The sequence below is a fragment of the Schizophyllum commune genome (assembly GCF_000143185.2).
Source record: "Schizophyllum commune H4-8 unplaced genomic scaffold SCHCOscaffold_8, whole genome shotgun sequence".
In the NCBI taxonomy this organism is placed as follows: Eukaryota; Fungi; Basidiomycota; class Agaricomycetes; order Agaricales; family Schizophyllaceae; genus Schizophyllum; species Schizophyllum commune.
Window position 1 is genome coordinate 1,319,170 of NW_026089545.1, and position 25,179 is coordinate 1,344,348.

The following is a 25,179-nucleotide window of genomic DNA, read 5'->3' on the forward strand; positions in this document are numbered from 1 at the left end:
TGTAAGTTATTGGTTATCATATGAACATGAAAAGACGGATCGCGTATAATGCATTTTATAGGCGTGGGCGATGGAGGGGAGGGAAAGAGGGAGGAGAAAGCATGCAAAGGACGGAGCGATCGAGGTTGACGAGAGCATGTACAGAGCTGAAGCACCGGGGAGAGGGAGGGGGATTCCGCGAGACAGGATGCGATGAGGAAGGGAAAGCAGTCGACGAGGGGGCAGAAAAGCGACGCTGGTGCATCACTGCACGAACAACGTCACAGGCGTGCCAGGCTTGTACTGCTCGAACGCCATCTGCACGTCCTCCGTCGACCCGAGCGACACCATATCTCCGTCCTCGTCCTTGTATTTCACCCGCAGCGGCCCATCGTCCCTCCGAGGTCCACACAAGCGGATCTTGCGCCCGACCTTCTCAACCAGGTCTGAGTACTCGGTCGAGCGCGGCACCTGTATGACGAAGATGTCCTCGTGGAAGTGCACCTTGACCTTGACGGGCGCGGCCATCCCTGGCGGCTGGCCGTACACCGAGGTCGTCGGCGGCTGGTCAAAGTGCTGCGAACGCGAGGTGCGGACGGCGGGGCCACCCAGCGACGACTCGCTCGAGCCGTACGTGGTGATGGGCGATGAGCTATTCGGCGAGTAGTCGGAGCTGTCCTGGGTGGACTGGCTCGACCCGCTGCCGCGCTTGCTGCTGCCCGCCATCGACGCGCCGGACTTCCATTGGGTCATGGTTGGCATCGGTGGCGGTGCGGTCTTCGGCACATACGCGTTCGGTTGGCTCGCGCTCCGTGACCGGCTCGTACCATTAGTCGAGACCTTCAGCCCGCCGTCGTCCTCGTAGGTCGTCTTCAGCTTGCTCGAGCTGAACTGGCTACGTAGCGGCGGTCGACGGGTATCGTTACCGAAGCTCGCGTCCGATGAGTAGCTTGCCGCGCTGTTCGCAGAGCTAAGGCGCGGGGTGATAGGCCGAAGCGCACCCGGTGTTTGAGGTAGGTTAGACCGCCACTGTGTCATAATAGCCCCGCCCACGTCCTCCGTGTTCGCGCGCGGTCGATCGTGCGGACCATAATCGCGCTCGGGGTGCGGTAGGCTCATCGCGTTGTTCCGCCGCGCCCCCTGGGGCGTGTCGCGACCACCTGGCCCATGCGAGGTCGTCGGGTAATCCTCGTACTCGTCCTCGTCCGGCTCGAACTCGAAACCGTCGTGTGGGGGGTATCCATGCGGCCCGTTGATGCTCATGCTCTGCGAGAACGTATGACCATTCAGCTGCGGCGAGCCGTTGGGCCGCGAAACACTGCTACCACGACTGCGTCCGCCGCCGTCAAGCTGCGGGGACCCGGGCGTCCCACGGCCGTCGTACGACTGATACTGCTGCCGCATGTGAGGATGGACAGCGGCAGCGCCGTTCAAGGCCTTGCTCACGCCACGCTCAGACGCGCGCCTGTGGGCGGCCTCGGTGATCAAGCGGTTGATCTCGGTTTGCCACTGCGTGCGCTGGTCCTCGTGACGGCATCGCAGAGTGAAGAACTCGAGGTCGTCATCACCCTTCCACCAGACGGCTAAAGGGTAGGTGACCGAGTTCAAACCGCTTGCACCAGCTAGTGGACTATGAGCGGTGTATACTGGTAGAATGCAGACGTAACTCACAAGTTGACTGTCGTGCGGGTACAATCACAGCTTGAGTGACATTGCTGAGGAAGATACGGCCCTTCAGCAACAATGGTGTCGACTTCTGTTTCGAAGTGGAAGAGTTGCTCTGCGGGATTGGAGGGCCATTCTGCTTCTTCAGCAAGGAGTTGCTCTTGCTGACCTTCTTCGCGCCGTTCTGTCCTTGCGGATGCACCTCCTTGCAACAGAGGATGATCTTCTGGAACAGGAAGACGTGGTACTCGCGGTCAATGTCGGACTTCGTGACGGTGAAGACGTCGTCAAGGAGCAAGCGGCCGAAGTTCTCTAGGTGGTGGCCCTTCCAATCCTCGACGCGCTGGGCAAGGTTCTTGACCGTTTGTTCGTTCTCGGACGCTCGTTGGGTCTCGTTGATGCTCGCCGCGATGCGCTTCGCCGAGTCAACAGCAGCACTGAGCTCGTCATAGTACGGGTAGTCCTCGCGTGATGTGTACTTCAGCAGTGACTACGGGCCGGGAGGTCAGCCGACAAAGACACTATGAATGGCGTGAATGCTCACATCCAGAAGCAGCGGATACTTGCAAACTCGCTGAACCGGCTTGATCAGGAAAGCTGGGAGTTCCGTTTGGGCGTTCATGATATCATTCAAGTTCTAAAGACCGGTCAGTCTCCGCTTCATACAGACAGCCACTTTGCAGCTGGTAAGGTACAAGAAGCGACGTACCCTCAACGTGCTCTCGAACTTTATCGCGATGTCGGTAGCGACGATATAGTTGGCGCAATACGGCTCGTACACGATGAAGCCTGCCTCCTGTCGGCAGAATAGCGCATGTCAGTTCATGCTGACATTCTCAGTCGGTTTCAGGACTTACGTGGTCCAGGAAGAGCTGTCCCCACCGCTGTTCTGACCATGGCTGCTCATTGATAGCCTCCATTTGGATGAGAAATTGGCGTTGAAAGTTGATGAGTTTGTTGAGATTGGGAAAGAGTTGGAGGACAAGGTCTTGCGTGAGGAGGTTTCGCTGGAAGAGGGCTTGGGAGTATTTCTGTACACAAGTAAGCCTGTTGCCACAGCGAAAGGACATTGAGAACGTACGTGCATAACCTCGAGGTCTCCAACATATTTCCGCTCGGTCTCAACAAGTTCGCGAAGGACGTTGGTCTTTGCACTTCCACCGAAGGCAGACGGGGGCGGCGCCAGCATCGCGTCTGAGGCAAGGGAGTCTGTAGAGCCCTGCGAGGGCAGCATTGGGGGTGTCGGCGGATCTTCTTCAAAAAGCTCCGGAGGAAACTGGTCCACGATGGCGGTCACTGTGTTGACGACCTGAAGAGCCGCTGGTCAGTACTCGCTCATCTCTGCTGCATGTCACACGCACCTTGACAAGCCCGTCGGTCGATTCGCGAGTTTGGAGCTCAGTAGGGATGAAGATCTCGCCGCCAGGGACCTTCGCTGCGAACTCAGGTGTCCTGACGCGCATGGAGAAGAGCATGATGGCGTGCTTCTTCTCGCGATCCGGATTGGTTTCATACTTGTCGGGGTTGAAGGTGGAGTAGTTGATCTTGGGCAGGCCCAAGCTATCCGGGAGCTGGTCGAAGAGATAGCATAGCGGGATGCCGAAGGAGAAGAGCTGCCAGAGCTGTGTGACAGGGTCCGCGGACTGGCGGGAATCGGTGGATGTGATGAGGCCAAAGTAGTCGGAGAAGCCGCGGACGCGGAGGAGGCGGGACTTGAGGGAGGAGCACTGCTGGTAGAGCGAGGTGGACTGGGAGGCGGACTTGTTCAGGTTGTTCACGGCCGGGCTGGGGGTTTCTATCACGCCGGTCTGGGATATAATTGACTTTTTGCGGCCAGCGGAAGCCATGGCGGGACGTCAGCAACAGCGACGGCGGCGACGGCAGTGGCGACGAGCAGCGGGAGAGATCAAGGTCAAGAGGAAGCAACACACGCTCACACGTTACCCAACAACCCAAATTCGTATTTTCCCATCTCCGCCAAAACCCCCATTTCCTGCCGCGTGATCCGGCCGGCACCCTCCGCCCCTTTTGGTATTGTTCGCTCGATTCGGCTGGACAACAGGACAGCTCTTTTTGTTCGCTGCACTGCCCGCCCTACCCTGCGTCCCTCGTTGCCAGCCCCGTGCGCTCTTTCATTGCATTCTTGTGGCAGAAGGCTTTCAGAAGACCACTTACGGTCTGCTCATTGTTTCCTATCGCATGCATCTCTTTCCACTCTACAAATCCTCCCGCATAAAGACTTTAAAGCCCGATGATTCAATCGCCCCGCCCATCGCCGCCCATTCTTCTCACCACTAATGCCGCACCCCAGCCAAGTGCCCCGGCGCGCCTCCATCCGAGTGTTCGTGGCCCGTGCGCTGTCTAGTAGCCTGCCGGACACTGCACCCCGCTGGCAGCTTACCACATCCAACGGACCTTCCCCGCTCTCTCCTCGGCGCCGTCTGTCTGTCGGCCCTCCCTCTCAGCCTTCTCCCCAGCCCCGAGGCTACAGAGAAGTCAGCCACGCCTACTTAGCGCGTATCTTGGTCTGCGCCCTCGCCGTGTAGCGCGTCATCAAACCCTCCATGTGTGTGCGGGTACCCTCGATGCTTCTGTGATTCCTTCTGAACAATTGCACGTGCTCACGTCTCGGGGATGCCTCTCGCGGCTCGGGGCGGCGAGAGGGAGGCTCCGCAGGGCAGACGTGACGTCCCCCGTATGATTGTGCTGATGCACCGACGAGTTGAATAGCCTCGCCGCTTCTCTCGCTACGGTGCGTCCACCATTCGCCTTGTATGGGCGCGCCGCTCCCCCTGAATTGTGCATCACACGTTCTGTATACAAGACACAGTGTGTGGTGAGCGGTCGCGGGCCGAGCTCTTCCCAGACAACGCCCAGGTTCTCACTAGCGGTGTTCATAAGCGATTGCGAGCCATCCACCGGTGACGGTCAGTTCCTGGTACGCAGTCCATTCCTTGCTCCTGAACCCGTTCCACCATGTTTCGCGTTGTAATGCGAGCTAGCTCCCCCACCGCGTCATCTTGTTGATGGACCTCTTTCTCTCAACTGTGGCCTCGTCTCTTTCAGATGGTGGCGCCTTGTCTCCTCAAAGGTGGTACATACCGTCTCTTTGTCTCGTCTCTCAATGATCACTCCATCCGTCGTCCGCGGTGATTCCACTCAACGTTGGAACCTCAGCAGTGAATGAACGCTCTGACGAGGAGTAAACCTGTTTTCGAGTACCGACGCACACGGCTGTTCAACCGTGACACACACTCTTGATACGAACAAACAAGCCCCAACTCATCCCAGCGGGCATCGTCATGACGACTACCCTCATCACGCCCTCGGTCCCAAGACCTCCCAAGCCGCCCCCCTCGGGTCATCTGTGATGAGACCGCGTCTACCGGTGACGAGCCTCTTTTGATGTCCTTCCCGAGGCGAACAAATCCACTCAAAAACTCGACTTTCTCACTCCCAATGCGCCACAAGCCTCTCCTCTTCGATGCGTGCCCGCAGGGGTTTGCGCGCGGGTCGGCCCTCCGCATCGACTTTCCCAGGCTTTTCTTCTGTGACCTTGGTGTGGGTGGGCATCTGGAGTCCACGCACTCCGCATCCTCCGCGCGTGCCCCGATTTTTGGTCCTCCGCTACTTTCTTACTGCGCAACGTCGCGACGGTAAAAAGCCTATTCTGCGTCTATCAAACCGGGTTTGCAAAGAACGAAAGGCGGGCATCATCCCGCGTGAACTTGGCGTGCTCTTCTGGATGATGGGACGGTGTGCTTAGATGCGTTAGAACGTTCTGTGGTTGCCTATGACTCCTATCGTGACCCCGTTCGAAGAGCGCGGGACCTTCAGTTGGGCAATCTGCGTCCCAACGAGTCGTAAGTTGGTAGCAAAGACAGTGATTCTATCGGAGAAGACTCTACTATGCGATGAAGGGCTAAAAGAACGACAGAAGAGCCGTAAAGTGCTCCTTACTACGAGGCTTTCGAACCTCAACGAGTGGTGGAATTTTTCGCTTCTGTCTCACTCGGCATCCGATGGGAGGACCGCGAAGGTCTGTCTGTCGGCCGATGGGACGATGATGAGCGTGAAGACCATGCCGTTGAGGACCTCTCGAGGATGAGCTCAGGTGCAAGACGAGCCTAGCACAAATGCCTCAATCAACATTGCGGACTGCCGCGACGTGCACGAGGACTATCGCAGCATGGGGCGCACCCTCCTGTCGTCGTCTGACAGCGAGATCAGGTCCTCCCTGCGCTCCGCAGCGACGTGCACGGTGCAGGGTCTTCAGCACACTGAGCTGTCCGTCGACGGACAGAAAATGCCGCCAAAAAGTCACGAAAATATACGAACGGTCTCCTTGAACCTATGTATGTCGGAAAAATCCCAAAAGCATTGTTAGGCATATGACCCCCTAGCGCCCTAATTATGAGCTGGGGGGACCCTTATTAGGCGGACATTATGTCTGATTAGAACCTCGTATGCCTCATTAGCACTAATTGGCCTCCTTCCCCCAGGTCATCTCAAGGCCTGTTCGACGCCTATGAAACAGTCTACCCGGTTGCGTAAGGTCGCGAACAATCGTGGGATCATATTTGGAGCAGTTTTACCCATACTCGAGGTGATTGAGTCGAGTACAGTACACGCTAGTGGCTGCGATGCGGACTTGAGCGCGAAATCGCTGATGAGGCGTGGGAGAGATCGGATTTTGCCGGTCAGTGTATTTGTAAGCCCCAAGGCGGGCCAGGCAAGCTCGTCCTCGACCACCACCATCCTTCAGCTGCGGCACGGTTCCCGTCGTCCGCTTACTTCGACGGCGACGAAACCTATCAGCCTCCCTACGCTGGGATGTGCAACCGCATCATATCATGGCGTGTGCATGCACGACATCTTCTTCCTCAAGATCGCCGTATCCGTCGCCGACAAGCTCGTTTGTGTTCGGTCGCCTCTCCAGCTGTGGCTATGGTGTGTCGATATCTCTAACACTTTGTCTTCATCTTCATTGATCATCCTGATCGTGTAGGTCTGCACACAGACGTCGAGGAACTTAAATTTGAGATTTGGTACGTCCTGCCCAAGCACCCGATGACGTCATCTCACCAACCTTGCACAGCGTACCTACTGCTGGCCTTCCCTTTCCCTTCCTTGCCTCCTCTACCCCTACTAAGTATGATAATAGACAATAAATGTTGTTGCTGCTGCCCCCATGCTACGCAGGTGGTTGCGGGTCCTCTGGGCTCGCAACCACCTGCTATTTTTTGTTTTCCTGGTAGGGCGTCCCTAATTAGGCCTCGTTAGGTGCAATTAGGGCGTGTATCCCTAATTATGAAACACGATCTAATTAGTCGTTTGGGCAACATAACTAGGGCCCGGATTCCTAATCGCCTAATATGGCATAATATGGCCTAACCTGCGACTTCCGATTTTTCCGACATAACTCTCGGCGGCCTTCCGCGCGCAGCCAGCTATCGCAAAGAAAATACAAACCCCCTCACACCAACATGCAGGTCGAGGAGCCCCTCGCGACAGCCCCGCGCGGGACACTACAAAATCTACGATTCTCGACCCTCGGCAGTGGGTGCCGCGATGTTGAGCCGCGAATAGACTGCAGAGAAATCTTTTCGCCGAGGAGTATCGGTCATTCGCACAGAATCACCCGCCATCTTGACCATCTGGGGTGCGGATGGCAACATCGGTAAGGGCGGGACGGCGCATCGCGACAAAACGAGGGACGGGTGGGAGGACGAGTTGCCGCGGGCAGACGAATGCGGGTCTCGACAACGGATTTTTGTGGGGAGGACTCGAAGTCTGGACTCCATGTGCGGGATCATGAAAGAGCATGGAGCCGGTACCGAGAGCCATGTTCCAAGCAGAGTATGGGGAAGAACGCCTTCATAGCAGCCCTCGAAGGTATGGTGCAGCACTAATGAAGCAGTAATCCGCATACCCACGTCCAAAACGCCATCTCCCGCTTCAAAAGGGCGTCTGCCGACAAAGAAGGCTCCTCGAGCGGCAGGCGGAGAGTATAGGCGCGTAGAGAGATAGAACCTTCGTAGGAAAATCCAAGAATGGCACAGGGAACTAACGGAACACCTGAAGGGTTCCCTGAGCGCGCTCGATGCGCAAAGATAAGACGGAAGAAAATCTGGAGTCGATGCTTCCGCGAAAACGAACATTGTCGGATCACGGACGGGCTTGGTGGTCAACCCAAGGGTTTTCCAAGCGGCCGAAGGCCGCCCGACTATCCCGATGACTCACGTGAAGCTGCCCAGGGTTTTCCGCGCCGCTGCGCGGCGCCCACCCAGGGTTTTCGACTGCGTCGGGCGGCGCGCTCTGCGCGGCGCCACCACCCCCACGGCATCTCGTCAAGCAAACTGACGGCCCGCACGCGCATATTCACATCACATCAAGTTCAACTTGATGGGATCCAGTCTTCGAATCTTGGGCCCTTCGTTCTGTAGAAATCCCCGGGTCTCGACACTCGTGTAGTGAGGCAAATTGATTATATTCACAAGATACTGTAACAAATATACAAGGCTACTATAAGTATCTACGAGACGGGAATATGGGGCGAGTATGCTGAGAAACTCGCCAAGTGTAAGCCCTATGTACGTGCATGCGAGAATGGGAATGTGTGCGCGACGCACCAGAATAGATGCGCGCGGTTCTTGGCGCGTTGCTGGATGAGCGCGACCGAGTGATCTTGTGACAGTGGGGTCTGTAGAGCCTCGGGCGAAAAATTGCGAAGTGCAGGTGTGCGCGGATGGTCACGCAAGGAGGGAGAAAGGGGGAGGAGGGGGAGAAGGGAAGGAGGAGGGGGAGAAGGGGAGGAGGAGGGGGGAAGGAGGGGGGATGGGGAGTACGCCCGCAGCGTACAGTCTCCGCCGTCGCAGTAGGCTTCGACGGCATGCTTGGTTGCTTCGAGCGAGCTCGTCAGCGCTGATACTCGAGGCTGGGCCGCATCCGCGCGATCGCGCAATACGACCTCGGTCGCTCGTTGTCTACCTATCCAGTGAGCACAATCAGTAGCTGTTAGCAGCGGCGACGTGCGGGAAAACTCACCGTATCGTGTGAGCCGGCCTTGAGGACCGTGACTGCCCGCTGGCAGCGTACTCCCCTTCCCCCTATTTCGCTCGACCCTCCCCTGCTCGCCTCTTTCCAGAACGGACGCGGTCCTGGACCTGCATCTGAGGCATTCCGTGGCGTCTGTCGGTGGTCGTGCGACCACGTCGCGTCCGCGCTGGATCGCCGGATAGTGGTTGGTGTCAAACTTGATCGCGGGCGCCTGCGCGTTGCCGCGATGTGGCGTCGCCTCGTGGCCGGACCAAGTTGGTCTCACGTGCGACCAAGTTGGTTGCACGTGAGACCAACTGTGGGAACCTCTTTCCATTTCGGAAAACCCTGGGCATGGCGGAATAGACCATGGGGGTGGGCACCACCCGCCACCGGATCCGGCATATTTGGTCATGTTTATGCTGCGCCAACAAGTGGACTTCGGGTGTCCCCGAATCGTCGTCCGGCAGGTGCACGATGGAGGGGTCATATCGCTTACCTTTGTATGGCAAAGTTGTTCAGAATTGTATGATCTACGCTGTAATCTACTTTACCTACGCTTAGTTCTTCAGAGACAGCATGCAATTACTCGACAAGATAGGTCAGACTCGTTCTTGTCTTCTCTCAACATTTCATAGTCAAGGTGCGCGTCGGACAGCCTCAAAAGAGTCCATGCTCCAAGATTGTGATATTTTGAAGCAGTTCTGCTGTTTTACCACTGATGCGAAGCAGACTCGCCCACGGGGAACCCAGAGAAGGGAGAGTCTATAGCAATATAAAACACGACGACAGCAGCCGAGGATAAGAGGTTATGAGCAGTGAGCAGCTTTGTAGGGTCCTAGCAATGCCTGTTTACGTGCACCGGGTGAAAAGGACTTGATACCTGATGCACGCGCTGCTGAACCGTCGAGGTCGAGGAACAGGCGGACATGTCACACGTGTCACAGTGCTTTTTGGCCCATGCGTGACTGATCCCATTTCTCTATCTCCTCCGTCATTTCTTCGTCCCCAAACTCGCAAAAGAGCGCGTTCGGAAGCTACATACAAGGTCTACATTCTGTCGTCGGATTTCAACAATAGCACATTCAGAAGCCACAAAAATGAGAATCTCGGCTTCCTCCCAATGAAATACTAAAAATCGACGTGGGATTGTAGCTATGATTCGCCGCTTTCCGACGCACCTTATCCGGAAGCGAGAGTCAGAAAACTGACGGAGGAGATACGGAAACACTGCGGAACGGGCGCCCAGGCGTGACCACAACATGTACAAATATGCCGGATCCGGTGGCGGGTGGTGCCCACCCCCATAGACCACGGACCGCTTACAGCGGTCACGAGAATATCGGCTTATGCCGAATCCGGACCCACAAGGGGTCGCACAAGCTCTCCCCAGGCCGTTCTCGCTGATCATCCATAGACAGCTTTCTTCGAAGTAGATTCTCAAGGCTCTGTATTCTAGGTATATTGAATCTGTCAACTCATGGCCTTTTACTTTATCTACGAGATACATCATAGCGCGCCTCTCTTCCAGATTCAACGAATCTATCGATGACTCTGGTTACCCTCTCGGGAATATATGAGTGGCTAGAGTATCACTGACGCACAGGAAATACAAGATATAGACCAAGCTCAACAACACAAGTGCGCTTGAGGTGAGATGTTAAAGCTCAAAGATACGCGACAGATCAAACTCTGCCGACCGGTCAGTCCTTGATATGCCCGTACATCAGCAGTAACTGACTGCGTGGTGTCTAAACCACACTTGTCTCTGCCAGGACTCGCTGTCTGGCCGCTCAACGCAATAACTTCTGGCTGTAGGTCCAGTCTACTTCATTCACGTGATCTCATCTAAAACAGCGCCGCCGCCGGCGAAGGGGGAAAATGAATTCAACGTTCCAGCTTCAGTGAACGCGCCGAGTTCTCCATGCCAGTGTCCATCTCCCTCTCTCACCCAGAGCTCACCTACAGGGCTCTGTAAGACGATCCCATCGTCGGCGGCGCCAGCCACGAGGGGCCGCGGTCTTGGCTTCGGGCGTGGGAGGTGCATTCTTGATTGAGATCAGTTCCCGGGTCCTCCTGGAGTCCCAACAACAACTGCCCAGCGGACTCATGGCACCTCGCGATCTCCCCGGCACGCGTCGCGCCTTGGACACCGCGTCCTCGACGCGCGCGCCGACGACCAGCCATGCGCCGCCGCCGGCCCCCGTGTCCGATCTGTTCGTCGACCCGATGATGGGGTGCCCGCTGGCGATGTACGTGGACAAGGACGTGCCGGACCAGGCGGAGATCCAGCGCCTCATCGTTGTGCGTGCGCCACCTTGCCTTCGCGGCGCGAGCTTGCTTTCCTGACCGCGCGCAGGAACACGGCGGGAACGTGTCCCTCGGGTACAGTGCGGTGCCGTATATACTCAGTAAGAAAGGGAGTGATGCGCGCTGGGACAGTGCTGATACTTGGCTTGCAGTCAATCCGAGGACGGAGAGCGGGCAGCGGCTCTGGAGACAGTGGGCGCACAAGACGAACAAGAAGATCATCCTCGATGCGCGCTGGGTGCGCGAGTGCATCAAAGCCGGCGAACTGCAGACTAGGCGGACGGAGTGGGCGGGCTGCAAGGTCCAGGGGAACGAATGGGACGAAGATGGCTGGTACGGATTCTGCAGGTCACTCGACGCGTTCCCTTGCTCATACTACCCAGCGACCCACCCGCGCAGGCTCCCCAAGACACGGCAGCGCCTCCCGAACCTATCCCGCCCGCGCCGTCGGCACCCGCGGATGCTGCCGCTACGGCATCCTACATGCCCGAGCCGACCGCGAGTAGCCTGGCCTCACTAGCTTCTACAAGCATTGCGCATGCACCCTTGGCAGCCACTAGCACCGCGCATGCCCTCCCTCACGATACCACCACCGAGCGTCACGACCAGGCGACACAGGCGTCCCTTCAGTACGTCCCTGAGTACTCCGGCTACACGTACGACAGTATGGGCAACTACCACGGCATCCCTTCGGTCTACTCCTACGCGCCGACGCCAAGATGGGCCACTACCACGCAGCAGGTTGCTGCGGACAGCGTTATGCACTACGCGCACGTAGAGCAGGCCCACACTCAGGTCGACCCGACGCACGCGCACGCGATGGCGATGACGGACGCCCAACCCCTGCGCACGCAGTACAGGCAGCAGGAGACATGGTACCCGCACGCATATCCTCAACAGCAACCAGAGTACGACTACTCGCGGGTGCAGCAGCAATACGCGTACTACGACAACACCATGGCGTACGAGCAGCATCAACAAACCTACGCCGCGCCGTATCCCCAACACCCCCACCAACCCCAAGACACCCTCGCCGCCGCCATGCCCGTCACGCCCCAACTGCCCCCCTCTCCCGAGCCCATGGTCGTTGACTCGCCCTCTAACGATCCCTCAACCGGGGACGCCTCCGAGCCCTCCGCCTCCGGCCAAACTCCACCACCACCTCCACCACCTCCCCTCCGCGGCCGGCGCTCTCGGCGCACAGGTCCTTTGGACGCCTCCGTCCTCGTCGCGCGCTCGAATCCGCCGCCGCGCTCGCCGACGCCGCCGTCGCGGGTGCAGATCAGCAGATTTGGCGGGCACGCGTTCACGGATGAGGACAAGGAGTATCTGGATCGGTATATTCAGTACTGCCAGGATGCGGGGATAATGTTGAGCTTGAGGGAGATCTGTGAGCGGGTGGCGTTGAAGGCGCCGCATCATACGTACGTTTGTTGATCGTTTACTTGGATCATGGGTAGGAAAAGCTCACCCCCTCGCCTTGCAGCTTTTACTCCTGGCGCCGCTACTGCAACAAGCACAAGAAGCGGCTCGGCGGATACAAGATGTCGCACTGCCTGTCGCCGTCGCCGGAGGAGGAAGATGAGGAGGAGGAAGGGGGTGAAGGAGAGGGGGAGGGCGAAGGCGAGATGGACACCTCGGGGTACAATGGGTACGAGGCGCAGTACTATGGGCAGTATGGCGAGCAGCAGGGGATGCAACATCCGGATCCGGGGATGCATCACCCTCATCCCGTTGCATCGACGTCCGCCCATACCCTCGAGACGTCTCCCCAAGTTCCCTCGGGCCAGTCTCAAGATCCAGATCCTTCGCTTCACAATGACGACGACCACGACGACGACTCCACCCCCTCCATCCCCTCCCGCTCCCCCTCGCCCCCGCGCGCGCTCTTCCGCTCCACCACAGGCAAGGGCGTCGCGTTCACAGACGCGGACGTGACGTTTCTGGTGCGCACGCTGGCGTATAGGAGGGCGCAGGGGCGGAAGATGGATGGCGAGTTCTGGCGGGATATTTGTGAGAAGGTGAGTTTGGGGGTGGTTTGTGGGCTGGGATCGTGGGTGGTTTGTGGGTTGGGATTGTGGTGATGCATTTAGCGCATGCCGGCTTACGCTGGATGGCGAGGTCGAGGAGTGATGTGTCCGTTCAGCGACGTGTGGAGGACGAGTAACGTGTGGGCACAGGCAACGATGCTAACGCCCTCACCCAGGCCCCGCACCACTCGCGCGCCTCGTGGATGAAGTACTGGCGCCGGCATCGCCACGAGCTGGACCCCGAGCTGCAGAACGCGGTCCCGGAGGTGGAGATGGAGGCGCCGGAGGGGGTGTATGGGGGTGGTAGTGGTGGGACGGGTGGTGCGGTTGGGGATACGCCAGGGACGAGCGGTAATGCGGCAGGGGCGGGGACTAGTGGTGCGGACACGGGTGCGAGCGCTATGGACACAGACACCACGACAAGTGACGGGCCTGTGTCGAGCGCGACGACAGGAACTGCTCCTGCGGCCAGTGGTACGACAAGCCGGAGGACGCCTGAGGCTAGCACGCGGCAGCTAAGGTCGCCTCCGGAGGTATCTTACACGGCGACGAGCTCTGCCCCGCCGTATGTCACTACCCCGGCCTTTGCGGTGGGGTACGGGGCGACGGGTTCTCCGTATGGCTCGACGTCGACCACCGGGTACGCGAGCACGTCGACCACTGGGTACGCGTCAACTTCGTCCGCTGGCTATGCCTCGACGTCGTCCGCTGGCTATGCGAGCACATCTACTGCTGCCTATCCGGCGCAGCCTGCGGACTACTCGCAACGACCGTCAACCGGCTACTCTACATCCTCGTCCACCGAGTATGCGTCGCGGCCGTCAACTGGGTACACCTCCGCGGGCTATCCTACCGACCCAACCCGGCCGTCTACGGGATACGCAGCACCGTCGGCATCCACCAGCTACGCGCCAACATCCACCCCGTATACCACATATGACCAAACATACGCCATGGCCGGCGTAGCGAGCAGCTTCACGCCAGCTGGGATCGGGCAGGGGTACTCGGCACAGTACACGTCCCCCTCGTCATCGCCGGAGACGAGGTATGCGGCATCTTCGTCGCCGGTGGCGCATACGACGTCGCCTGGGGTGCACGCGACGTCGCCGCCTGTTCCTGCAGGACCGTCTGTGCCTACCCAGGCGTCCTCGTCAATTTCTTCACGAACTGCCCAGTCGCCAACTACTCTTTCCGGACCCTCGTCACATCAACCCTCGTCATCTCATCAGCCCTCCTCGTCACAACAACCCACCCGCCCACCTAATCCCTCTTCTGCACCGTCTCAAACGAAAGCGACTCATTCATCACAGCCCAAATCCTCCACCTCCACCACCACCACCCGTTTACCCACCTCCACCATCAAACCCCCCACCACCTCCGCCTCCACCACCCATCCCTCATCCTCTTCCCGCCTACCTAACGCCTCTGCCTCCACCACCAAACCCTCCACCTCATCATCCACCACCCACCCCACCAAACCGCCTACCGGCAAGCCCAAGCGGTACACGCAGGCCGACGACGTCCTGCTCGCGAAGTTTCTGGCGGGAAAACCGCGCGGCACGAGCGATGCGATCTTTAGGGCGTTTGCGGGGATGGTGAGTGTTTTTTTGTTTGTTGAGGGGTTTTTTTTTTTCGTTGTTTAAATTGTTAGTTGTGGTTGGACTGTTTGGACTGGATTGTTTGGACTGGATTGTTGTGTTTGGAATGGATCGTTAGTTGGGGGGTCGTCTGGATTGTCGTTCTTTCTCATCTCTGGATTTTTTTCTTCCCATGATGCGTCCTGTCGTCGCTTCCGTTTGGCGTCGCGGCCGCTCTATGTTGTCTTTGCTCCTTTAAACTTCGTCTGTTTCCTCTTTCTGGTCTCGCCCGTTTCCTCTTCCTGTTCTCGCCCTTCTCTCGATTGAATCAGAACGCTGACCACCATTCACCCCCAGCACCCGCACCACCCGTGGAAGGGCTGGCAGGAGCACTACCGCGTCAGCCGCGCGACCGTCGACCACCTCGTGCGGCAGCTGCAGGCGGGGCGGGCGATTGGGGATGAGAGTTAGGAGGAGAGGGTAGGAGGGGGAGTAGGTGCAGAAGAGGAGGGGATTTGGGGGGAGGGTGGGGATTACGCGTCAGCCGTAACGGTGTTGTGGTTGTCAAGCGGGAGGCGGCTGGGGTGGGTGATTGGAGAATAGGGAGGTGGAGGGCGAGGAGGGAGGTGTAGAGGAAAGGGCGACGAATACCTGTACCGATCTACTAACTTTGTACGCTATAGCTGCTGTATACCGGTGTATCGGTGTTGTACTATTGATGGTGTTTTCTTGGATGTAGCTGGGCGGTTGAGGGGGTTTAGGGAGCGTCCTTTGGGGACGCGTTGAAGGAGTCGAGCAATTTTTGACTCGGAAGGCGCATTCGGTTGACGAGCAAGGTTTAACATCCGTCTATCCATTCTGTCCAACAACCATCCATCCAATCTGCTGAGTGCGTCCTATTGGTACAATTACAACCATGTCTTTCTGATTACAGTTACGACCAAGTTTTCCTGAATTCTGTTCCTGGCTCGTGCACGTCCAACTATATAGCTCGTGCGCGTTCCAGCTTGTGCGCGTCCTGGCTCGTGCGCACAACAACTCACACCACGCCCTCACCCAAACACCCGCGCGAAGCCGTCCTTCCCGGGCTGCAGCCAGTTCTTCTCGTCGTAGATGACGCGCGGGTGCGTGGGGTCGGTTGAGGGAGAGTTGGTTGAGGGAGAGTTGGTTGAGGGAGAGTTGGTTGAGGGAGAGTTGGTTGAGGGAGAGTGCGTGGTGTCGGTTGAGGTGGTGGTGCTGGGCTGGTGAATAAGGCCGTCAGTATCCGCTGTCCCTCGCACGTACTCCCCCGCCACACCCCGGTCCTTGCAAACGAGCACGCCTCTCTTCGCAAACAGAAAAGGTATAAAAACGAAGACCCCACACCACACACACCCACTCACCCACGGATTCTCCACCATGTGGAACGTGTACGCGAACCGGGTCTTCTCGCCCGCGTTGCGTGGCGACTTGTGTAGCACGGCGCCGTGGATGAGGACGGTGTCGCCTGGGAGGGGTGGGGGGTGGGTGTTAGTGGGATTCGGGGAGGAGGAGACAGGGGGTTTGTGTGGGGGGAGAGGGTGTTTGAGTTAAGGGAAGAAAGATGTGGGAGGAGAGGGGTACGGGGGTGTGGGGGGAGGACGAGGAGAGGGGGAAGGACGAGGAGAGGGGAGGAGGGGGAGAGAATGGGAATGGCGCGGGTGAGGTGAAGAGAGAGCCCACTCACCCGCCTCGCACTCCGCGAGCACGTACTCGCCCCCGACCGTCGGCGGCCCGTCGTTCGTGCCGATCTTCTCGAAGCCGGTGCCGCCGGTTGATAACTGAGAGGCAGGTCAGTGCGCGGTGCGCCTTTGGTGGGCCTTCGTGATGCGCTCTACAGGCCCTCCGTGATGCTCTCTACAGGCCCTCGTGCGCATCTGGTGAGCCTCCTCTTCCCCCCTCGCCCCACTCCCCTTCCCCCTCGCCCCACAGCTTCCCCCTAGCCCCAATACCCTTCCCCCTTCCGCAAAACGCCACCTCTTCCCCTCGCCCCATTCCTTCCCCACCACCCAAACGCCCCCTCGCCCCACTCCCCTTCTCCCACAAAACACCCACACACCCCTCACTCACCCTCACAAACCGCTTCTCGATCCCGCCCGTCGCCTCCAGCCCCGGCACCTGCGCCAACTTGATGTGCGAGCCTGGGAGGAACGAGAGGGCGCCATTCGTGGGCGTGCACTGTTCCAAAGCGATCCAGACGCCGAGCGCGGTGGGCGGGGAGGTGTACTAGGGGAGGAGGGGTTGGTTAGGTAGGGTGGGAGGGGGAGTGAGGACGGTGGTAGGGGTGGGGTGGGAGGGTGGCAGAGGGGGAGGGAGAAGAGGACGGTGGGAGAGAAGAGGGGAGGGGAGCGGGAGGGAGAAGGGAGAAGGGCGCACGCACCAAAAACGTCGAATCGTTGTGCTCGCCGACTATCAGTGTTGGGTGCTACCTTATCAGACAGCGTGCGCTGCGCAAGACTGGGTAATATTCACGCACCCTCCCCGCCAATCCTTGGCTGCTTCGTGATCACCATGCTCTGGAGGGCTGGGCGGGGTGCGTTAGTCGCGGATTCGTCAATGTTGATCGCGGATTCGTCAACGACGGGTACGGATTCGAGCCAAGACCGGGTACCGAGCTCGATCCACGACCGGGTACCGAACGCGAGCCACCCCCAGGGTATCAAACTCGAGCCACGACCAGGGTATCGAGCTCCAGCCATAACCCGAGTACCGCGAGCTCGAGCCAAAACCGGGTACGGAACTCGATCCACGACCATATCTCGAGCTCGAGCCACGACCATATCTCGAACTCGATCCTCTACTACCAGAGTCACTCCCAGGTATTGAGCCCGAGACGTACCTACAGGGTCCCGATGAAACTTGAGATCCCTCGCCACGGCCCGCAGCCGCCCGTTCTCGAGCGTGACGCGCCGGAAGAGGGGGTCGAGGGTGTGGAGGGCTGGGTGGGGGGGGGGGGTGGTTAGTTGGTGTCAGTTGGTGTTTGTGGGGGAGAGAGGGGGACGATGGAGGTTGGAGGATGGGAAGGAGAAGGGGAGAGGGTAAGGAGGGGGACTGGGAGGGGGAGGGAGTGAAGAGTTGGAGGTGGGACGGGGAGGTAGGGAGGGGATCCAGCTACATCGACCAAAAAAGAGCAACCCCACGCACCATGCCCGATCTTGTTGACCGCGAGCTGCTTGGGGCGATTCAGGCGGCCGTCCCTGACGGCGTCGGGTTCGAGGAAGTAGCGGCTGGGTGGGGAGGGATTAGAGGGTGAGGGTGGATGGAGGAGCAGGGTGGGGGGAGGAAGGGGAGAGGGAGGGAGGGGGGGAAGAGGGTAGGAGCGAGTAAGGCGTAAAGAAGAGGGAAGGAGGAGAGGATAAGGGAAGGGGCAAAAAGAACGCACATCTTATCGCCCGAGTCAAGAAAGTAGTCGTCCCCGACGTGGTCGTCGTCGCCGGTGGTGAAGCGGGTCTGGGGTGAGTGTGAGTTAAGGGAAGTGACGATGGGGAGTGGGTACAGAGAGTGAAGGAATGAAGGCGAGGCAAGGGTGAAGGGGAATGATGTTAACAAGCGCGAAGGGAGGGGGTGGAGCAAGAAGAGGGCGGGTAGAGCAAAAAGAGGGAGGGGTGCGGAGGAAGGGAGCGGGCACACAGACATGGACGCACCAGCGGATGATTATCGACGTCAAACTCATCAAGCAGCTCCTTCGAGCGCGTCAGAAGCGCGCTGACGGTATCCTCGTCAACGAATTTGGGGAGCACAAGGTATCTGGGTAGAGATATTCAAGCTCTGGGCACGTTTAAGGCGGACGACGGAAGTGGGGATGGCCGTCGGGAGTGGGGATGGCAAGGGAGAAGGAGGGAGAGCGGGGGGGAGAGATGGTACGCACCCATCCGTGTGGAACTACGGTTTCGGTTGCGATAAGCATTCACGGGCTGTCAGAGCGATCCTCAAGCGACCGACCTTGTCGATCTGCTCTTGGGTGAGGTATTCGAGCGGGGCAGACATGGTGGCGGCTTGCGCACTGATAGCAGAGTTCAGGAAGAGTAGTACAGTGTACAGTAGCCTGGGCGTACGGCGGCAAGAGACAGCTTCACCTGCGGTGGCAGATGTTCAGAGAACCTCAGAGATCGAGCAGCGATCGCACAGAAGATGACGACTCACAGCCTTCCTCCCTATCGCGGTGCGCGAAGGAACGCGATGTGGCGGCAGCCGTGACATCACAGTCGAGCGCACGTGGGCAGCGCACCCCGGTCCGCACGCCGAGCGACCACTGCCTCGATCGCACCCGCCTCCATCTCATCGGTCCCGCACACGCTATCCATCCACCCCACGCACGCTAGGTGACTGAAGCGTTCGGTCTTGCACGTATAGGGCTGACGTAGGAGAAGGACTAGTTGCACGCGGAGGACTAGCTGCACGCATACAACTCCCTGAACGGATCGACCTACCCGCACGCATACGTCCATCCGCTCGCCTACCACAACCCGCACCACATCCCTCGACCCTCTCACCTCTCCTACACCCACACACCACACACCATCCATGCTTCCCGCAACGCACGCGCGGCTCGGGTACGCGGCGGTCGCTGTAGGCCGCTCGTCCGTCAGCCGCTCCGCGCTTTCTGCGAGCGCGACTCTGTTGGCGGCGGGTCGCTCGACTGGTGCTGCCGGACGTGCTGCGTCCACTGGCAGTCGATCGCTCACGACCACCACTCGGCCTACCCTGCGTCCCGCCTCCGCCACATCCTCCCCCGGCCTCGTCCAGCGCCGCACCATGTCCTCGGGCTCGAAGAGCCGGTATGATGTGGGGGTGAGTGAATGCATGTCTGCCCAGCGCTCGTCCCCCTCACCTCCCTCTGTCCGTTCATTACCTGCTTCTCTCCTCTCATCCCTCGCTCTTCTGCTGCTCGCTCACCTTCCTCTCTCCCTCACCTTTCACTAACCTCCCACCTAGGTCTTCACCCTCCCCTCCGCCGCCGTCTTCGTTGCCACCGGCATCGGCCTCGTCCTCTACTTCCGCCACGAGAAGCAGAAGCTCGAGGAGGAGCGGGGTGAGTGGGGTTCGCTTGGCGCACGTTGACCAGATACTGACTGTTCTTCTCGCTTTCCCTCTCCTCCATTTCTCATCCCACTCCCCCCTCGCTCCTTCGCTCTCCCCCTCCCCCTCCCTAACCAAAACCTCGACAAACGTCAATCAATACCTCCTCAAACGCCAACTACATCTTTAAACAGAAAAAGAAAACGCCGCCCAAGCTTACGGCCGCCCCAAGGTCGGCGGGCCCTTCGCGCTCACCGCCACCAGCGCGACGGGCGCGAGCGGCGTGCCCAGGGTGGAGGACAAGCCGGAGGGTGCGTACGTGTGGGTTTTGTAGAGTACAGAATCGCGTGGCGGGGTGGACCGGGTGCCTTCAAGGCTTTGGACCGCTGCGTCCCTCCTTTTCCTCATCCCCTTCCTCCGTCCTCCACTCCCCCTCCCTTTCTCCTCAACTCCCTCTTCCCTCACTCCTTCTCCCCCTCCCAAACCCACCAACTGTCCCTCTCCCTCCCCCTCCCAAACCCACCAACTGTCCCTCTCCCTCCCCCTCCCTCTCCCCCAACCCATCCCCATCCCCTTCCAAACCCGTCTCCTCCCCCTCCCAAACCCACCAACTAACGCCCACCCCCTCCCAGGCACCCCCTTCACCGACTCAGACCTCCTCCACCACTGGTCCCTCCTCTACTTCGGCTTCACGAACTGCCCCGATATCTGCCCCGCGGAGCTCGATAAGATGGGGGAGGTGGTGCGGGGGGTGGGTGAGTGGGGTTTTTTTTATTGTTGGATGGATGGGTTTCGGGCTTCTCGTTGCCTCTTCATTTCTACGGCACCCCCACCCAACGACCCCTACCCATACTAACACCTCCCCACAATAACCCTTACTAACTACTCCCCACAGAATCCTCCCCCTCCCCCACCGCGCTCCTCCCCATATTCATCACCGTCGACCCGCAGCGGGACACGCTGCCCGCGATCGCGCGCTACCTCGCCGATTTTCATCCGAGGTTTGTCGGCCTGAGGGGCGGGTGGGAGGAGACGAAGGTGAGTTTTTTTGTTGGGGAGTTTGGATGAGTTTGGCGTCGAAGCGCAACCCCAATCGCATTTTCGATACCCAAAACCATCTACTCACCGTAATCCCCGTCTCCCGCCCCCTCTCCCTTCCTCCTTCGCCCCTCCTTCCCCCTTCCCTCCCACCCCTCCCACCCTTTCTCTTTCTCTCCTCCCTTTCCCCCACCCACCCCACCATTTCTCACCTCACTAACCCACCCCCCTCTCTCCCTCTCTCCCTTCTCCCTTTCCACCCTATAACATAAACATCACCTCACTAACACACACCCCCTCTCTCTCACCAACACCCCCCCTCCCCCTGACCCCTCTCCCTTTCTCACCCCACTACCCCACTCTTTTTCACCTCACTAACCCACCCTCCCCTTCCCCTCGCCCCCCTCTTCCTCTCTCACTCACCAACCCTGTCTCTCACTAACACTAACCCACCCAACCCCCCCAGTCCATCTGCCGCGCCTACCGCGTCTACTTCTCGACGCCGCCCGACGCGGACCCGGCGGGCGATTACTTGGTCGACCACAGCATATTTGTGTACCTTGTGGATCCGGAGGGTGAGTTTTGGGGTTGTTTGGGGTGGAGTGGGTTGGTTGGGGAAGGGTTATACTGCCGGCTAGCACTGCGCCATCGTGCACTTGCCGCTCACACCGTGATGGACTCGGTACCTCCTCTACCCCCTTCCCCCACCCTCCCTCCCCCCTCCTAACCTACCCCTCCTACCCCTCCTTTTTCCCCACCCACCCTTCTCCCGTCCTATTAACAAAACACACTAACCCCTAACCCCCTCCTTAACCTCACCTGCTAACCCCCCCCCCCCACCCAGGCCACTTCGTCGACGCCTTCGGGCAGAACCTGACCGCGGAGGACATCACGCAGAAGGTCGAGGAGGCGGTGCGGGTGTATGGGGAGAGGAGGGGTGGGTCGCAGTGAGGGGTGGAAGGGCGAGGGAAGGAGGGGGAGCGGAAGGGGAGCGGGTGAGGGTTATGGGGGAGGGGAGGGGGGAGGGGGAGCGGAAGGGGAGGGAAGGAGGGGGGGAGGGGACGGGAAGGAGGGAGGACGAGAGGGAGAAGACAACAACCACCGCTCATATTTCCGTGTACGACTACTAGCAATCGTCGATGTGATCACCACTTGCTGCTTCGACAGTCTCCGCTCGATGTGCTCGGTCAGCACTGTCCTCCGCTCGATGTGCTTCGAAAGGCACCTCCGGTTCGCCCGCTATGTATCCTTCGCCCGGCTTGTTCGTCTTCGCCCACTGTGTTCTCATTCGCTCGGCGTGTCCTTATTCGCTCGACGCGCGAGCAATGCACGGACGTGAGTGATGTCTCCAACCGTTGCCCATAAATGACGCATAAGACAAGCAAAAAAGTACAACAACAGGGTTTCTAGGTTGATCGTCTATGATTTGTGTTCCTTCCTCTCGTTCCGTTCGCTTGTTAGTTCCTTCTCCCTTTCCCTCTCTCTTTCAATTCCTTTCCTCCCTTTTCCTCTCCGTGCTCCCTCCCCCCTCGGACGCGACAGGAACGAAGAGGCAGCTATACTACTTCCACCCTCGCCCTCGCCCGCACCTCGCCCGGCGTCAGGCCCGCGACCTCGTCCATGAGCGCGGGGAGAAACGTGCCCGGCCCGTATACGTCCCCTCTGGCGACCGCCTTCTCGGCGGCGATGGAGAGGACGAGGACGCTGGGGGAGGTGTGTTAGTGATGAGTGTACTCTTCGAGTCGATGGGGATTTCGCTCCTCGAGGGCTACACGGGAAGCGAGGGACACATAGGAAGGCAGACATGGAACGGTAGATGTCAGAGGAAGGGGGACTCACCCCGCCAACGCGCCCACGAGCATATCCCCGCGCACGGTGTCGGCCGCAGAGCCCGCGCGCGAGGTCTCCCCGTCGAAGCCGGCGTCCACGTCCGCCACATGCGCCGCCGCGGCGCAGTAGGTGGCCACGAGCGAGCCGAGCATGCATCTGGGGCGGTTCGTTAGCGCTTACCCATGAACACCCACTCGCTCGTTCGAACACCATTCCCTTCACCAATGCCCGCCACAGCCGATATCCAAAAACAAAGACGGAAGAACGTCCACGGAAGAGAAAGAACTCACCCACTCCCCGTCACCCTCCCCAGAATCTCGTGCCCGTTGGCGATCTTCACGGCGCGCACCCCGTCCGAGAGGTAGTCGACGGGGCCCGTGAGGAGCGTGGTGGTTTCTGAGGAGGGGGGTCAGCTTGGGGGCTCTGTTTCATGACGCTTTTTTCTATGACGCTTGAGGAGAGGAGAGGACAGGTGCGTCAAAGTGCACGCGAGCGAAGTGGGTCTTGGCGGGGTTAGCGAGATATGGAGGGAAAGGATGGGCGCGACGGGGGACGGTAAGTGTAGAGAAGTAAGGCAACGACCAAACCCCAAGAAAACAACCAAAACACTCACTCTCCTTCCTCGCCAACCCCCTCACAAACCAGGCCGGGTCGGCGAACCCGGGGCCGGCGCTGTCGACGCCTTTGGCGCGGACCTGGGGATGGCGGTTAGCGGGCGGTCACAGTGGGGGACATTCACGGTGGGGGATGGGGAAGATCGGGGTGAGAAAGGGTAGCAAGCACTGGTCGTACTGACGCCTTTCAAACGGAACATGTAGAGCATGAGGAAAGGGGGGAAGGATGGGAGGACGAGAGCAATGGTGAGGAAGAGAGAGGGTGAAGAAGAGAGAGGACAGGGGTGAAGAAGTGAGAGGACAGGGGTGAAAGGACGAGGGCAGGGGTGAAAGAACGAGGGCAAGGGTATCAGGACGAGGTAGGGACAGAGCGGGCTAGAGAAACAAAGAGACAGAATGAACTAGGACACTGCACCTCATTCGATCCGGCCACGGCCGCGAGCTCGCCCGCGTTGCCCTTGAGGACGGAGATCTGGAAGGCGTCCAGAAGTTCTGGGGTGGTAGTCAGTAGGTGAGTATTGTGAGAGCGAGGGCGAAAGTCAGAAAGGGAAAGATGCGAAGGAAGACAGCGAACCGTAAGGAAGCATCAGAAGTGCAAGGACAAGCTACTCACCCTTCACCGTCCGCTTCCTAAAGTCGGTCGCGCCCACGCCGACGGGGTCGAATACGAGGGGCGTGCGCGAGAGGTTCGCGGCGGGGCCTGAAAGTCATTAGCCGAACGTCCCCGCGTCTCCAGTCCACCGCTTCGGATGTCAAAAAGCGACCACTCCAAAAGTCAATGAACTCCCTCGCACTCCTTCTGACTATTGCTTCAGACATTAAGAAGACAAACTCCCCACTCACCCACCACCCGCATCGCCCGCACCACATCCTCCCGCAGCGTGCCAATGTTGATGAGCACTGCGCCTGCGACCTTCGCCAAGTCGTCCATCTCCTCGGGCGCGGTGGCCATGATAGGGGAGCCGCCCGCGGCGAGGGTGATGTTGGCGGACTGGGTCGTGACGACGGTGTTTGTTATCTGTGGAGTTGTAACTTGTTGAGTATGAATGTTGGCTTGTACAGTGAGAGGGTGAGGAGTGAAAGGAAGGGAGAGTGAGTAGAGAAGGGGGGAGAGGTGGTGCTTAGAGGGAAGGAAGCAAGGAAGCACGGATCGCGCACCTGATGGACAAGCGGGTTGATCTCCTTCACTACTTTCATGACCCTGACGACTCCGTCGAGCAGATCCTCGACCTTCAGAGCGGCCGATGGGGCAGAAGCAGCCCTCCCCTCCTTGAACGCCTTCACGATCCCCGCGAGCTTCGCCGACGCCGCGGCAGGGTCTCTGCTGGCCATAATATCGGAGACTACAGCGACACCATCGAGCGCATGTCCCGAGTCGCTAACGGATCCCTGCAGCGTCCGCGCGAGGTTCCCCGCGTTGATGCCGCCGATCGCGACGGCGCGTACGTCCGTGCCGTCCAGCAGCGCAAGCAGTGGGCCCACCGCGCGCGGTCCAAGGAGGGGGTTTTTGACATTCTTCGTCGCCGTGCCGTACACCGCCCCGATGCCAATGTAGTCCGCCCCGTCCGCAATCGCGCGCCTCACATCGTCCGCCGAGTTGCACGACACGCCGACGATCGCGCCCGCGGGCAGCAGCTTGCGCACGTCCCGCGCATTCATGTCGTCCTGCCCGACGTGCACGCCCGCCGCGCCGACAGCGAGCGCGATGTCCGCGCGGTCGTTGATGAGGAGGGGGACGTTGTGCGCATCGCAGATCGCCTTCGTCTCGCGCGCAACCGCGAGGAATTCGCCCGTGTCCGCGGTCTTCTCGCGCAGCTGGACGAGGGTGACGCCGTGCTCGAGCGCGGCGGCGAGGGTGGCGGCGAAGGGCTGACCGGGCGGGAGGAGGTCGCGCCCGGTGACGAGGTAGAGCGCGTAGTCGATGGGCATGACGCGCGGTGTATGAGTCGGCCCGCCCTGATCGAGACAGGCGCCCGGCTGGCACGCGACTTTGTGGCGTAATAGCCCCGTGCGTCATCCATGACCGCCGCCGCGCCTGCGTCCTCTTTATAACCCTCGCGA

At 59.5% G+C, this 25,179-nt stretch overlaps 5 protein-coding genes across 5 annotated transcripts; 2 read left to right on the forward strand and 3 right to left on the reverse strand.

Moving 5' to 3' along the window:
* Positions 1–243: 243 nt before the first annotated feature.
* SCHCODRAFT_02507141 (uncharacterized protein) lies at positions 244–3,491 on the reverse strand (the record flags this gene model as incomplete). The annotated part of the gene is made up of 7 exons (XM_003030083.2): positions 244–1,601; positions 1,651–2,134; positions 2,189–2,281; positions 2,354–2,440; positions 2,502–2,675; positions 2,726–2,953; positions 3,006–3,491. 7 exons carry the CDS (start codon positions 3,489–3,491, stop codon positions 244–246), a joined length of 2,910 nt encoding a protein of 969 aa, XP_003030129.1.
* A 7,108-nt stretch (positions 3,492–10,599) lies between these two features.
* On the forward strand, positions 10,600–15,355 carry SCHCODRAFT_02631854 (uncharacterized protein). The gene is made up of 7 exons (XM_003030504.2): positions 10,600–10,986; positions 11,042–11,093; positions 11,145–11,325; positions 11,376–12,416; positions 12,479–13,013; positions 13,199–14,617; positions 14,957–15,355. Exons 1-7 carry the CDS (start codon positions 10,792–10,794, stop codon positions 15,068–15,070), a joined length of 3,537 nt encoding a protein of 1,178 aa, XP_003030550.2. The 5' UTR covers positions 10,600–10,791; the 3' UTR covers positions 15,071–15,355.
* A 77-nt stretch (positions 15,356–15,432) lies between these two features.
* Positions 15,433–18,761, reverse strand: SCHCODRAFT_02631857 (phytanoyl-CoA dioxygenase). Its single transcript, XM_050345685.1, has 13 exons — positions 18,673–18,761; positions 18,560–18,620; positions 18,486–18,499; positions 18,262–18,364; positions 18,000–18,067; positions 17,762–17,844; positions 17,457–17,555; positions 17,094–17,141; positions 16,998–17,026; positions 16,688–16,843; positions 16,305–16,398; positions 15,982–16,085; positions 15,433–15,840 (listed from the first exon to the last, which is right to left on the reverse strand). The coding sequence occupies exons 2-13, from the start codon at positions 18,602–18,604 to the stop codon at positions 15,652–15,654; spliced, it is 1,032 nt and encodes a 343-aa protein (XP_050199252.1). The 5' UTR covers positions 18,605–18,620; positions 18,673–18,761; the 3' UTR covers positions 15,433–15,651.
* A 115-nt stretch (positions 18,762–18,876) lies between these two features.
* SCHCODRAFT_02631863 (SCO1 protein) lies at positions 18,877–21,687 on the forward strand. Its single transcript, XM_050345686.1, has 8 exons — positions 18,877–18,939; positions 18,988–19,408; positions 19,553–19,649; positions 19,831–19,947; positions 20,269–20,391; positions 20,532–20,674; positions 21,141–21,249; positions 21,519–21,687. The coding sequence occupies exons 2-8, from the start codon at positions 19,142–19,144 to the stop codon at positions 21,623–21,625; spliced, it is 963 nt and encodes a 320-aa protein (XP_050199253.1). The 5' UTR covers positions 18,877–18,939; positions 18,988–19,141; the 3' UTR covers positions 21,626–21,687.
* Positions 21,688–22,006: 319 nt separating this feature from the next.
* On the reverse strand, positions 22,007–25,062 carry SCHCODRAFT_02750201 (TMP-TENI-domain-containing protein). The gene is made up of 8 exons (XM_003030081.2): positions 24,277–25,062; positions 23,962–24,136; positions 23,732–23,818; positions 23,534–23,610; positions 23,118–23,199; positions 22,795–22,900; positions 22,514–22,660; positions 22,007–22,378 (listed from the first exon to the last, which is right to left on the reverse strand). Exons 1-8 carry the CDS (start codon positions 25,045–25,047, stop codon positions 22,231–22,233), a joined length of 1,593 nt encoding a protein of 530 aa, XP_003030127.1. The 5' UTR covers positions 25,048–25,062; the 3' UTR covers positions 22,007–22,230.
* Between the last annotated feature and the right edge of the window lie 117 nt (positions 25,063–25,179).

Coding starts and splice junctions, on each gene's coding strand:
- SCHCODRAFT_02631854 (XM_003030504.2), top strand. CDS start 10,792: ATGGCACCTCGCGATCTCCCCGGCACGCGTCGCGCCTTGGACACCGCG. Junction 12,417..12,478: donor TTGAAGGCGCCGCATCATAC/GTACGTTTGTTG, acceptor CTCGCCTTGCAG/CTTTTACTCCTGGCGCCGCT. Junction 14,618..14,956: donor TTAGGGCGTTTGCGGGGATG/GTGAGTGTTTTT, acceptor ATTCACCCCCAG/CACCCGCACCACCCGTGGAA.
- SCHCODRAFT_02631857 (XM_050345685.1), bottom strand. CDS start 18,604: ATGTCTGCCCCGCTCGAATACCTCACCCAAGAGCAGATCGACAAG. Junction 18,068..18,261: donor ACGTCGATAATCATCCGCTG/GTGCGTCCATGT, acceptor CACTCACCCCAG/ACCCGCTTCACCACCGGCGA. Junction 17,027..17,093: donor GCCAAGGATTGGCGGGGAGG/GTGCGTGAATAT, acceptor CAACACTGATAG/TCGGCGAGCACAACGATTCG.
- SCHCODRAFT_02631863 (XM_050345686.1), top strand. CDS start 19,142: ATGCTTCCCGCAACGCACGCGCGGCTCGGGTACGCGGCGGTCGCTGTA. Junction 19,650..19,830: donor GAAGCTCGAGGAGGAGCGGG/GTGAGTGGGGTT, acceptor ATCTTTAAACAG/AAAAAGAAAACGCCGCCCAA. Junction 20,675..21,140: donor GCGGGTGGGAGGAGACGAAG/GTGAGTTTTTTT, acceptor CAACCCCCCCAG/TCCATCTGCCGCGCCTACCG.
- SCHCODRAFT_02750201 (XM_003030081.2), bottom strand. CDS start 25,047: ATGCCCATCGACTACGCGCTCTACCTCGTCACCGGGCGCGACCTCCTC. Junction 24,137..24,276: donor TCAACCCGCTTGTCCATCAG/GTGCGCGATCCG, acceptor ACAACTCCACAG/ATAACAAACACCGTCGTCAC. Junction 22,379..22,513: donor CTCGTGGGCGCGTTGGCGGG/GTGAGTCCCCCT, acceptor CACCTCCCCCAG/CGTCCTCGTCCTCTCCATCG.